The sequence below is a fragment of the Rhopalosiphum padi genome, chromosome 3 (assembly GCF_020882245.1).
Source record: "Rhopalosiphum padi isolate XX-2018 chromosome 3, ASM2088224v1, whole genome shotgun sequence".
NCBI lineage: Eukaryota > Metazoa > Arthropoda > Insecta > Hemiptera > Aphididae > Rhopalosiphum > Rhopalosiphum padi.
In genome coordinates this window covers 52,198,060-52,212,850 of record NC_083599.1, presented here as the reverse complement: position 1 = coordinate 52,212,850, position 14,791 = coordinate 52,198,060, and the positions used below count along the sequence as shown (strand labels likewise).

The 14,791-nt window shown below is 30.3% G+C and overlaps 1 protein-coding gene across 1 annotated transcript in view; it reads right to left on the bottom strand.

Moving 5' to 3' along the window:
• Positions 1 to 240: 240 nt before the first annotated feature.
• LOC132924398 (protein big brother-like) overlaps positions 241 to 14,791 on the bottom strand; it is a 33,130-nt gene continuing 18,579 nt past the window's right edge. The window contains exons 4-5 of the mRNA XM_060988685.1: positions 4,599 to 4,715; positions 241 to 4,078 (exon numbers count right to left, since the gene is read on the bottom strand). Of these exons, the coding sequence (XP_060844668.1) occupies positions 3,935 to 4,078; positions 4,599 to 4,715 (261 nt within the window). The 3' untranslated portion in view covers positions 241 to 3,934. The remainder of the gene's footprint in view (positions 4,079 to 4,598; positions 4,716 to 14,791) is intronic.

Below are 14,791 nucleotides of genomic sequence, written 5' to 3'. Positions count from 1 at the left end.
GACATCATACGTAATATTGCATAGAAATTCCGCGCACGAGTCTCGACCACGTTTTCGATTTCTTGCGAGTATTATTGACATTATCGTGCACATACGATGTAAGTGATAATATTGTATTCTTCTGCTGAGAGGAAAAGGATAAACCAGCATGAAACGGTTATGGATGAGAGACTGTGAAGAGAACTGTCGGAGAGGATCGATGACCTACATGGAAAATACAAAAATAACCAAACAACATAATTATTAAATATCTGTATATATTATGATGGGTACATATAATATACTATAAAATATGATCAGAATACAATTATTTATAATATTTAAATTTGTAAATCGGTTGACAAATTTTATAACCGTACAATATATCGTTATAAATTATAATGCATTATATTAATTATATGTTTTACAGTTGAGATTACAATTCAACAGTGGCGTATTTAGGATTTCTTTAAAGGAGGAGATATACTTAAAATTGTCGATGCCAAACGGCTCAAAATTGTATTAACTACTGATAGAGTGATAAATAGAAATAAAAAACACAACTATAACCATATAAAAATAGCTAAAAAAGATGGGTCAAGGAGGGAGATATATTTCCATAATCTCCCCCCCCCGTAAATACTCCACTGCAGTCCAGTGGTTTATTAACGGTTGGTCCGTACCCCTAGAAGCCGATATTATTTTTTCCAAAGATGGGTAAGTCATTGACAACAATTAACTTGAGTTTAAAGGTTAAAAATGAATATGCGAAGAAAAATATAAACTTAACTCAATTAAAAAGAAGTTAATGAATTTTTTTTAATAATAATTACTTCTTGGGACACATATAATATAGTAATTGTGCAACTTTCATATTTTTGAAATAATAATAACTAAACATTATGTTATAAATTCCGGTGCACCGTAACTGCGCACTTATCGTGGACATTTTATAATAATATATCACTTAAACTCCGCATGCAAAGTTTTTTTTTAATACCTTAACTTTACACATATGTTTTTGAACACCGTAACTCCGCACACAATATAATATATATATATACATATATTAGATATAGGAAATACCGGACACGGCCTAAACAACCTGATTTAATATTTATATCTAATGAAATTCATGTCACTACATTAGTTCAGTGGCGGATTAATTTTCACGGCGCCCTGAGACACGCTCAGTGTTTACAGCCTCTTTTTTTTTTTTTAATACTATCCAAGGATTGTAGTTTAAATGGGCTAACGTCGAAGAGTGATGAGTGATAGCCGCCCCGGGAGTGAAAAATAGTAATGGTTCAATTTTTTTTTTAGTTCATTTTTTGGGAATAAAAATAAAATAACATATCAAATTTGTTACCCCCCTACAAGTTGCCGCAGTAGGCTTGAGCCTCATGAGCCTATATGCCTATATGCACTATAGTGGTTAATCCTCCACTGCATTAGTTGCTATTTTAAGTTTTATTAACTTTGAGAGACGATCAGTAATATAATCAAGTCCCATTCGTTTTTTTCTATTACTAATCGTTCTAATCGTTATTTATGTCGAACAATAATATTGTTATCGAATGTGTCGATATGTTCATGCGAATGTCTATGCTCGGTAGAGTACGATTGCACGTAGTGCCGGAATAACAAAGAACACGAATTTGACTATTCAACGGCGTACGATTGCGCGTGAAATTGGGTGCGACATTGCGAAATTTTCTATAACAGATTTAAAATCATGGTTATTTTAATATTTAAATACAGATACAAATGTCAAATACACCATTTAAAACGTTTAACATTAATGAATCTTCATTTTACAATTATTTTAATTGTTTAATGGCATCTTATAATGATGTAGGGTAGGGAGGGGAGTTTAATTAATTATAGAAGTTTAGTTAATTTTATTAGCTACTATAGATATAGTACTTGTAGCTTTTCGTTTGCAACTTTCCCGTAAAACTTTACTATCAATTTTTTGATTTGAATCTATACAGAGTAGTTATGTTTACTGTATAGACCAGGGGTGCCATACTTTTTTTGGTCACGATCTACTAAAAATATATTTCACCTTTGAGGATCGACTTCCATAGACAATTTTTTATTATTGAATAACTATAATTATATACAACAAGTATTATAAACTATAATTACTAATAACAAATTCTAACATGATCGAGTTTGAAATTGTCCGCGAGACCGACCGTTTGGTGCCCCTGGTATAGACGTACACTGTTTTTTACAGGACTTCCATCTGACATATCCATCAGTCCACTGTCTGAAGTATCAAAATGTGCGCCCATTCACTTACTAACCAATCACTTCCCCTTTCCGAAGTATCGCACCCATGTGAATGTGTACCCGATTCCTGCGAAAAAATATTATCAACGGCAATTGTGTATAATTTTGATTAACATGTTTTTTGTTTGCATTTCAGTCCGATTTATCCGGATTTTAAGTCTGTATACTTGAAATATTTATAATTTCTTTTTACTATCAGCACATTTTTTCGTTGACTGTTTACAACAATTATCTTATTTGCCATATTTAAATAAAACTTAATTAAATGAATAGGTAGATATGTAATAATTTAATAATTTTAAAGAATAATATTTTAAGCAACTACTATAATTAGAAAATAAATATATATGTTTTAACATTATTAATTATATTAGTTGTGTGCCACGCGGACGTTTGGTGTTTAAAATATTTTTAGAATGCGGAGCTACGCGTTCGTTTTTTCGACCGTGCGGAGATACGGTACATGCAAAATTATTATACCTGTATTGAAATCATGATCTAACTTATTATTTTAGATTCTAAGCGGCTCCAATAAATGAATGTATTGATTTTACAATGAGGTGTGTTTTTCTTTGTGTGACATAGTTATTATTATTGCAATGTATGTTTTTTTTTCCTACGATTTTTCGACTATATATTACCAAATTTAAATTAAAAATGCACCCTTTATTCGTATTAAATAATTTTAAACTGTTATTGAAAACGTAAGAACAAATAATAGTTTCATTTTAGAAAGAATAGCTAAAAGTCACTGGAAATGCGCCACTAAATCTTCTATGTTAAAAAAGCATATCTACTATATTATCAAAAGTATATAATATGTATATACCAAGTTGCATAAAAAATTGATAAACTTAACGGTTTTCTAAAATTTAATGGACCAATTTCCGGTCACTAAATCATGTTTAAGAGGCCATTAGCTCATTAATCATTATATATTGATTCATTGAATACTTAGTAATTATCACTGTTGTTTATGCAACCTAGCAATAAAGTTACAACGATTTCCAAAAGTATACGAACGGTTTTACAATCGAATACAGTTTGAAAGTTTGTTCGAAAGATTAAATATCGATTTTTGCACGTTCCTCAAAAACTTATTTAAATTTAGATAATATAAAATATAGGTATATATAATGGTATGATGATATTTTAAACTATTGATTGTTTGACGTGCAAACGCAATTCATAATAATATATAATAAATGCATTATACGTAAATCACTGCAATGGCGGATCTAGGATTTTTTTTGGGGGGTTGCTTAAAATTTTTCATATTTTTATATATATCATGTCATATAATTGTGTAAGCACAAACACAATATTTAGGATTTTATGTTATGCTTTACAATTAATATAATATAACTGTCATGGGGGAGGGGGGTAGAACCTAACCCCTTGAATCCGCCACTGCGAGTCAGTATAAATATAATATATATAAAAAAAAAAATAATAATAATAATCATAATATAATAATTCTATAAATAAGTAACAAAAATAAAAACCAATTATAAAAAAAATAATAAAAACATGAGTATTTTTTCACACACACGCACATAAATACATATAAATACAAATACACTACAATATTATGTTGATGTATATTGTGTATACGTATATGCACGTATGTCGTATCTGTATGTAGGTATCTAATGATTTAATAGTTCAATCTTCTTTTCACGTCTAAATCCGAATCGGTAACACCGCGCTCTTGGTGTCTGTAGGCACGAGGTTTGTCCTGATATTCTCTGATACGATCGTTGTATCTCTCGATTTGCTCTTGCAACATCCTGTTCTCGATCTATCGTAACGTAAAAAAAACCCCGTTTAGATAAAATTGTTACCCACAAACAGTTTTTGGGACACCATTATACCATAATAATAATAATATAATATATTTATATACATCGAAATATATTATAACGGTTCGTTAGTAGGAATGTACATAACTTTTCTATAAATTATAGCTTAAAAAATCGCTTTAAAAAAATTGATCGAATGTCGGCAATTGACTAAGTGGGCCTAACCGACGCCGATGGCTATTATATGCATTTAGACGTAATAAGTATCTCTTAGAATATAAATATATAATATATTAATATATATAAGGTATACAAGTACATAAAAACTCGTGAACACGATTATGGATGAAGAAAAATGTGTTGCTTATTAAATACATCAAACCTATGTGAATTTAAATTGTTTTAAAACGTCAAACCCAAAACGCTTATAGTGGAAAATTGAACACGCGTCGGATACATATTGTTTCCGGGGGGCACGATATTCTCGGCGCGCGTATAGCAGTAATAATATGCACTCACCATTGCTCGTTCTTCGTCAAACTCCAGACAACCGATGCCGTCCAATTTGTCCAAGTCGATGCGTCCTTTCCACCGGACGCACACTCCATTCATTATGAAATGCGACAGTATGTGAACCTGTGTGGGCAAAGACAAATCGACGAAAATTAGTTACAAGTAAGTGCAGTGCAGTGTGTTAGTTAAAATCAGAAACAAATAACAAAGAAAAAACAATTATACCATACAGGTATTATACCAAGCTATAATATAATATACGACCTATTCGTATACATTGTACACGTGCACAACAAGGTGAAAATATTTTTTAGGAAAAAACAATACTCTATTCATAGCTTTAATTTTAATTGCTAATTAATAATTATTGATAACTATGACATATAATCATAATTCAGTAACTTGAAATTTATAAGTAATGCGTAATATATATATATTTGTTTTTTGTGACGAAAATTAAAATTTGTTCAGTCAGATTACAAAAGCTGTTAAATATCCACTGTATTTCAGAAGTATATAATTATGATTTGAGAACGCGAAGAAATTTAAAATTCAGCTTTTAAAAACATAATTTTGATTTACATAAATTATAGCTCTATAAATTAGCTGCATTCGCTTGTGTAATAATATTTTTAATGTATTCGTTTATTAATTTTAAGTTTAGGTAAATTGAAAAAATATATAAATCGTATTTTACGACTATACCTAATATACTATATAGCAACCGTGACTATGCTAATATTTAAAAAATATGAATTAGAAAAAAAGTTATAAATGGGGATAGAGACGGTAAGACATGTATAATATATTTCAATTTATAATAACATATTATATTATTATCTATTTACATTCCACCACTGTCGTGTTTGAATAATGATTAATATTTTATTTGAAAACCTACCATATATTTTATTTATTAGGTAAACAAAACCATTATATTTGATTTAATTATTATCATATCATCAAATGTACAAAGTATGTATATTTTTATCTTTTCTCTATAAACGGAAAAGACCTAAATTCTCGTCTCACTCGTATATTTACGTAATAAATATTAAAAATTAATACACGTGTAAATTATACAAGTATGTATTATGTCCTGTCATATCTTACACATATATAAATACTGGAAATCTATAATAATATCGTATATAATCTAAAAAATCGATAATAAACAATTAAACATAATTTCCGCGTATAGAGCACGATATTATGCCGTAAATGTATAACCGTTTATCTGTCGTATTTAATTTACTATTTCTATAATCAAGGGCTAAGGACATCACATGTATATCACATGTATAGGTTTAGTCATTATAAATTCAGCTAGGCCGTATACGTACAAAGCGTATATATGTTGTGTGAGAAAGAAAATGAGCGAAAGGTAGGGACGAAACGATGAGAAGAAATCGGCGGCGTGTCGGTCAAAACCGAAAGGCAGAGAACACGATAAAAAAAAAATTAGTATGGGGTCTTGGCAAATTAAGAAAAAAAACAAAGTATACTTATTAGAAGAAACGACGATATTATACTCGCATACTCAAACACGGTCGCCGACAAGACCGTAAACATCGATTTATGTGACCCCCTCAACCACCCACCCACCCACCCGCCCACCCATTATTATAATAATATTATATACTTATATTCTGGGGAGGAGTAGAGACGGACGGATGGATACGGTGCTGCTAGAAACCAGTACTGAAATCGTCGATAAATTTCATCCTCCGAAGACACAAACGGCCTCTTATTATATATAATATATATATATATATACCTCGTCTGCGCGATTGTATTTCTTGAGACAATATTGGAGCCGAACCGAAACAAAATGGTTTTTTTTTATTATTATTTTTTCTCTTTCCCTCAATACCGTCACATTATAATCTGTTCGGTGTCGTGATTATTACAATAATTTCTAAAAGAGTAACGTAACAAACCCCGAAGTGGGTAGGTATGTATACTATATATACGTCCCGTGGCGGGTTGTTTTCAAACGTACCTATGTGCGATGCCGCCGCTTCGTTAAACGACGAAATTAATATTAATAATAATAATCCGTCACAATTACACTATGTGTAGGTACCTCCGTCTGAAAAGTAATCATCTAATAATACCTGAACCACTCGCAGAATCGTAAAAATCTACGACCTAATTTTACGACATTCACGCCGACCCGCAGCGCTGAGTTTGTATACGATTAATCGTAATCGAGAAGAAGACAAAACATTGTATGGCTAGGCGCCTAGGCATACGATAAATTATTCAGATGGTGATTTTTCAAATACATATTATATTATTCATAGTGATTGTTATAAAATATACAATTTAGATGAACGTAAAGTATCCAACTGAGCCAAAAACAGCAATAGAATACCAATAAAGTATTTAAGCCGCACAAAAAACTCGCCCATCGAAAAAACAATATTTTATAAAATTGTTTTAAAATTAGCGCTAAGAACTGGAAAAAGGTTATAACTTATAACTCATAAAAAAATAAATTGTACATATACGTATAGTGTTTACATTTTACACCGAACTATCTCTCTCTCTTACATAGTTACGAAAAAAAAAACAAAAAATTGTATTTATTTTTATTTTTATTTTTAATTAATTTTCTAATGATTCTGGTGACTGTGGGCCACAAAAGAAGCTTAAGACAACGTGGTCTGATGGTGAGATCTTGGGTTTGAACGTATAACACACATGTGTATAAGTATATAGATTATAGCCTAAAGGTATATACTAACAGGACATCAAGTACTACCCCAACTCACGGCGATATATGCAGTTATACGTATATATACGATCGCTACAAAAAAAAAGGGATCACGAGCGAGTCCTTTTGTTTACCAACATCCAATTAGATGTGAAAACCGAATACAATCGCGTCGCACAGTAACGCATTGTTTTTACTCTGATCTATTGTGGAAACACGCGTGCCACGTGTTCTCCTCAAGACGTGTGCTTCTCATTAGCGTTGCACGACAAAATCAAACAAAACAAAACAAACGCGCGTACGACGCATTGACAATAATATTATAATAATAATAATAATCGCGAAACGTATACGTGCCGACGTCATAGTGCATTATTCACCTATATATTATATTATACTCGTACAAAGCACGCGGGAACATATTTTACTAAAAATAATATGATTTCGTTCGGTGATCATAATACACTCGTGTATGATTTAATAATAATAGTATAATATATAGATAGGATTTAGCGAAAAATAATCATATATTATAATAAGAACACAGCGTCAGTGTTCACAGTGCGTCCTTTGTCCCACGTTATACCAGAACTCGTTATTAGCGTATGCGCATACAATAAGATTATGTTTATACATCGCACGACGTATATATTAATGTAATCCACGTACAAAATATTTAATGCCATAAAATACGTAGGTACCTATAATAGGAAAGGCGATAAGTTTTTAATTTCCTTTTACTTTTTTTTTTAGTTAATAGATTTAAATTTTAAAGTTTCGAGAAGCGCAGCAATAATGAAACGCGCGATGCTCGAATTTAACAACAATTGAATGATAATATTATAATTTTACCTAAATGTCTATACTCATTAACCGTGGCATACCCGTAGGTACATCAAACAACCCTTAAAAGTTAAAACTGTGTGTTTTTACATATTTTTCATAAATCGTGTGTACCTAAATATAAACTGGGCAATAATATCATGTTAAATATTTATTTTACGATTATTATTCTAACCATTTTCGTAAAAATTATTCCGTATTAAAATATTTAAAATTGTAAAAATTTAAACAGTAAATGGCCGTCAGATAATGTATATCGGTCTTTTGTATTATAATAGATCTACCAACCTGCAGGGGTGGATTTAGAATTTTTATGGATCAGGGCAAAAATGATTACGATCCTCTGGATCTAATATATTTTTCTTCGTTATTCGGTTTTTGCGCGAACAGTTGATATATTTTATTACGTTTAAGTGTTTAACACAACTAGTCTACGTAATAATTGTCAGGACAATCAATAATGTAATCTAAACCAATTAACTGCGAGTATTCCAAATTAACCTAAGCAAATTTTGATCAAAAACTCTCTTGTATTTATACACAATGCAAAAATATATTGTATTATTATTATTTGTATTATACCTATTAATATATTCACATTTCATAGTCTATTATAGGTACTGTAAATATGTTTTAAGATGATTCGATTAATACGCATTTATCCATCACAGAATACTTAGCTAAAATGTAAAGTGTAAAATATGATCCACCACTGTTATGCACCTATAACATATTCCCGCAACCCTTACTACTCGTATACAATATTTCTGTAACAAAAAACCATTATTTCTGAACGGTAGATCACAATATACACCTGAACGCAGGCGTTTTGATCCCGTATACAAATATACCTATAGGTATGTATAATACTTCATACTTGTTTACTATTATATTTATTTTTCTCGTTAATTCCTTCATTCTTCTTTCTATTTTTTCAGAGGCGATGAAACGGACCCGAGTAAACACACGCCATCACAACAGTGGCGTGAATGCGGAGAAATCGATCCCTTATAGACGGAGTATAAACACGTCACGGACACAACCCTTTTTTTTTCTTTTTCGATCATCCACACACAAGTTTCAATAACGATATAAAGTCACGAGAAACCGGATCAACGTCAAATAAACGCGAACAATGAATACGCCACATTTCTGTCCTATTTGTATCATACCATACACTTTGAAAATAATTTCACAGGGATTTATAATATGTATAATATATATATATATATTATTATACGAGCCCCGTATACTGCGAATAGCCCCCTCGGCATGCATCCCGTCGCATTCTTAATCAACTCTCAGCTGCTGCGTTTTAAATTTACTGTACATAATAATATAATATATATATAATATAACAAATATATATGGAACATGTTATTATATTGAATATGGAATTTCTTTCTTTACAATTCTATAGGTCGATTTATTGCCAAAGAAAAAAATTTAACAACGTTTATAAAAATCCAATCTGCAGAGCATGTCATACATATTATATTATTGTATGAATAGCTGTATATTTACGAATATAATATGTATAATATTGTACAGAGACACTTGAAAATATTATTCCAAAGAGTAATACGGACAATAATTATTTTATTTTAAATGTTTCCAGGTATACGGATTCATTAATATAATACAATATTAAGTATATCACGATATAGGTGTATTGAGTAAGTCTTCGTTTGATGCAGTGAAAACACAGTAAAATTGTGAGGGTCCTCGAAGGATAATCCCTCAAAATCTTCAAAGACCCCTAAGTTAAATGTCATTTATACAAAATTAAAACAATAATAATAAACATAATATTATATTATAGGTATATCAATAACAATTATTAGTCTAAACACCCTAAACGATATTATGATGTAATATATATATATTATAAAATTTCATTAAAAACCATTATTTATCTAAGGTTAAATATTAAATTACTTCAATACGACAGCCACAACGTGACCTTTTTAAATAAGTAATAATAACCACAAGTTTCAATTTTTAAACAACATGAAATCATAAATCATTGCATAACACAAAAATACATCATCAATTTAACAGTTTAACACCTCATAATTCATAATTCATAAGAATATTATCTAATATTATCCGACATCCGTCCAATGTTTTCTAAGCCACAACAGTACTGTACCTACTTTGAAAATTTATCAATACAACTTTTTACAATATTTGCTAATATTTATATTTATTTAAACAATTTTAATGTTTTGAAAAACATAAACATAGAATGTCCATTAAAACTAGAAAAATCTTCGGGAGTCTTCGGTATTTTACGTATTTAAAACCTATTGTGGTTTCCTAAGATTAAATATTGTAAATCTCGCAGGGAAAGTATCAATGTATGAACATCTATAATATGACCGCGAGTCCGCGACAATAATAATGTATTTCATAAAAATATGATATATTTGAATTTAAAGTGTTTTTATACTTCATATATAGAGCGTAAATCATTAAAATAAAACGAAAAGTGAAAACTACGTTTATATACAACCAATAAGTTTGTATTAGAAGCGTTTCTCAACCTTGCAAACATTTGACATTACGACCACATTTGAGGAAGCGACCAATTTTAATTGAACACTACCAATTAAAATAGTTTTTAATTGTTACAACTGAAACGTCTAAAACTGATCACAAGAACTGCAGAAAAAAAACCATATCAAGCTTTCAACCGAATATACGCAGTTTATTCGATACATTAAATTCGAATGGTTTTAAACGACAAGACCACGAAAACTTTTTGTATCATGAATTCATGAACACATATATTTTTCGTACATCGAAAATCGACACTCTATATAGGTATATAGGTATATTTTTACGATTATAATCAGTGTTGTCATTTGTGTAATGTCGGATACAAGGGTGTATTGCATTTTATACAATATAGACTCATCGCTATTAAATTTGATAGACGTCTTTTTAACACTAATCATAAACATTTTTGATATTTTTAAACTTTTTAATGATAAAAGTGATAAAAGATTTTTTTATATTTTGATTCATCTTGTTAGTTGAATACATTTATTAAATATTATAAATACTTTTATATTAGTTAAATATCTTGAATAATTTTTTGGTATTTATTTTAACTTATTGATAATTTTTCATGACAAACCATAACTACTAGTCTATTCTTGAATAAAGCTTTATTTTACAACTATAGATGTTTAGGTATCTAGATTTAATTTTATTACAAAAAAAAATAATGATTAATTATACAACAATTATGCAATGATTAATAATAATTGTTTTAACTGAAAGTAAGGGTATATTTATTGAGTGATTTTTATTATGATTTGTTGTCTGTAAATTATTAAGCATTCAAGTCTTTTACGCAAAATCCTGAAATGACGCATCCGGGCTTAATAATACTCGTGTACTTTTACTTTAACTCTCGTCTCGTCACCGCGCATCGATAATATCGCTCTACCACTACCTATGCATACAATATTCAATGCACCAAGTTGCAGAAAACCTAACGTGGCTAAATATCAATAAAAATAACACTCGTATAAAACAACTCAATAATATATATTATACATATTATGTCAACATTGGTCGGACATTTAGCGGGTACTCTGCAGTTTCATAAATTAAAAATTAAAAAAATAGGTACCTATCTATGAAGTATAATAATATATTATTATATTTGAAGATGTCGCACACTATGTGAATGATATATAGAACCAACAATCGTTTATCGTTTATTGTTAATGGTCGTCGATCGTTTGCCATATACACATTAATAGGTACGCATTATCGTCTACTTCGAAAATATTTCGCCCATGGCAGATTGAATACAAAATTGAATTGCCGCACTATGACTGACAATACATCAAATTATAATATTATTGTTATTCTAACAACAACTCGTATATAGATACAAATTATATTATACGCTTGTGCATTATTATAATATTGTTACATTATATATGCCTACGAGTTTGAATTGATCGACTCGGAGTGCTGACGGTTTGACATCGTAATAATATTATATTATTATGTATTACATAATATACACTCGTGCGCATTGTTTAATGTAGCTGCTGATCGCAGGATGGGGAAGAAATTGAAAACAAAATTCAACGTCCCCGCTGTGACGTATTTACGTGTGCGCGGGTTCGTCTCAATTACCAGACGACTGGCAACGGGTCGCTATTAATAATAATAATAATAATAATAATAATGATAAAACATTATTTCTCTACTCTTTTGTTAAGTGTCCGATGCGCGGATAATCGGTGGATAACGACGATACGCGACCCGTTATGTATATATGCGCGAGTTATACTACAAGCCCGCCGACGAAGAGCGATAAAAAAATGAAAAAAGGGTTTGGACATTGTACTCTATCTCTCGCTCAATGCAATGTACATGCACCGCGTCGTACTATACACCCGTTTAAATAATAACAAAAACATAAAACCCTTTCGCTGCAAACTGCCGTAATTAGATTTGTCACGAGTTTTTATCATCACGTGAACGCGTCCGAGTCATAAATCCGTGTTGAACACGCAATCACACGGTCGTTTCTATATAATATTATATTGTATCATGTTCCGTCCGTGGACTAATCCGTGAAACGGACGAAACGGTATCTCTCAATCTATAAAATAAAACTGACGGCGGCGTATGTATTACAGAAAGAGCTACTACATCCCGCGTTGACATACAAAGTGATGATTCACCAAGCATGATCACCTCCATTTATTTATTCAATAACCAATTGATTTAAATTATGATTTTTTTTGTACTACTCAAGAATTTGTGTTGTTTGAGTCATAAAATGTTCTGTTTATAAAATGAGAAGCCTCGTTTTTCTGTAAACTAATTAGACAAGAATTTTTTTAGAAAATTTTAAGGCTTAATAGAATTTAGTATCGTATATACTATATACGATATACATTCATTATTGTAAGTAGTCAGTAGATGCAATACCTTCTAATATTAGGATATGTTTCTAAGCTGAATAATAACCAATACAAATTTTCTATTTATAATAACCAAAGCAAAGTATTAATGTATAGTAAATAAAAAGTATATAAAATGTATAAAATGTATATGTAAACTATATTAATGTCTATAATCAATATGTTTAACAACCAACTGATTATAAGCATATCAACTTTATCAAAATCACCGGAATACACGTTTATGATTATAATATTGTAAATAACAAAATATGTGTATCTATATGTGCAAGTGATTCTTTTAAAGGAAAGTAATCAGTGAATACTAATCACTTATTTTCTCGTAAATTATTAATGTTTTTAGAAATATTTTTTTACGTAAATTTGATATTCATTAAAAAACAACATTCATGACAATAATTATGTTTTTACTATTTTTTAAATTTTTTATTTTTTTGACAATTTCATATTACATACATATTTAATTTAATATTCCAAAAGTAATTGGATTAGTATTCTAATTTCATTCGAATATGTTTTTAAAAGTTCCAATTTATAAACATTTAATTTCAAGACAGTAGTTAAAAACGTATAACGTTATAATTTTTTTTCTTGTGGTAATAACGTTATGATTTATAAGTATAACCGAATGGAGTGATAAAGGCCTCAGGACGTTCTCGCAAAATGTTTGTCAACTACTCCTACTATAGTCCTACTCCACTATTATCTAGATTCTAGATCTATGGTTTTGATTCATAAATAAGAAGATTCAACGAAATTCGTAGGACTGCTTTAAATATTTTATTGATCGAAAAATATTGTATACGTCTCGCGCTTGTCTTCTTGTAATACACGCACACACTACGATGTAATATTCATCATTGGACGTGTGTGGCCGTGTGAGTGTGATACTACATATATAGAACTATAGAAGACGGCACTACAAAATATGGACTCGGGCTGTGTGCGAGGTAATGAGCAAATGCGAAGGTACGTTACGACGTCATTACACCACATATATAATATCATATGGGTATATGGATACATAGTGCAACATACGATACATGCGCATACCGAGTTTGCCGATTCGGAAGTAACGTCCGTAGACAGGGCCACCCAGACTATAGCGGCTGTAGCGGTCGGGTAGATACTATATTATAATGTTATACTATATTATGCGATACATTACGATGATGATGTTACTCGTGACGGTGGTTTTATATTTTTCTCCGTCGTCTCCACGCGCGCGCACACATGCACAATATATTATTATTACTATTATTTTAATAATATATGTGCCTATGTGCGCGGACGTATTGTTGTGATATATTATAATGGTATGCCCACAACTATAGCATACACTTATATTATATAGGATGATTCGCCAAGCATGGTTACCTTCTATTCTTCAATAATGCACTTATTAAAAAACGATTTTTGGAATTTTCAAACATGCCTAAAGACCGCATTATTTTCAAACTTTGTATTACTTAAAGAGTACACTGCAGAGTGCAGATATACAAACTTGTGTTTTGGCAAACGAGAAACTCTCGTTTTACCGTAAAGAGAATATTCGTTCTAGTAGTTTTTGAGTTAACTTTGAAGTGTATACTACGGATAAAAGCATCATTCTGATATCTAATGGGTTTAGAAGATATGGGAACTACGGTGATTTGAAAACTTTAATCGTTTATATTATT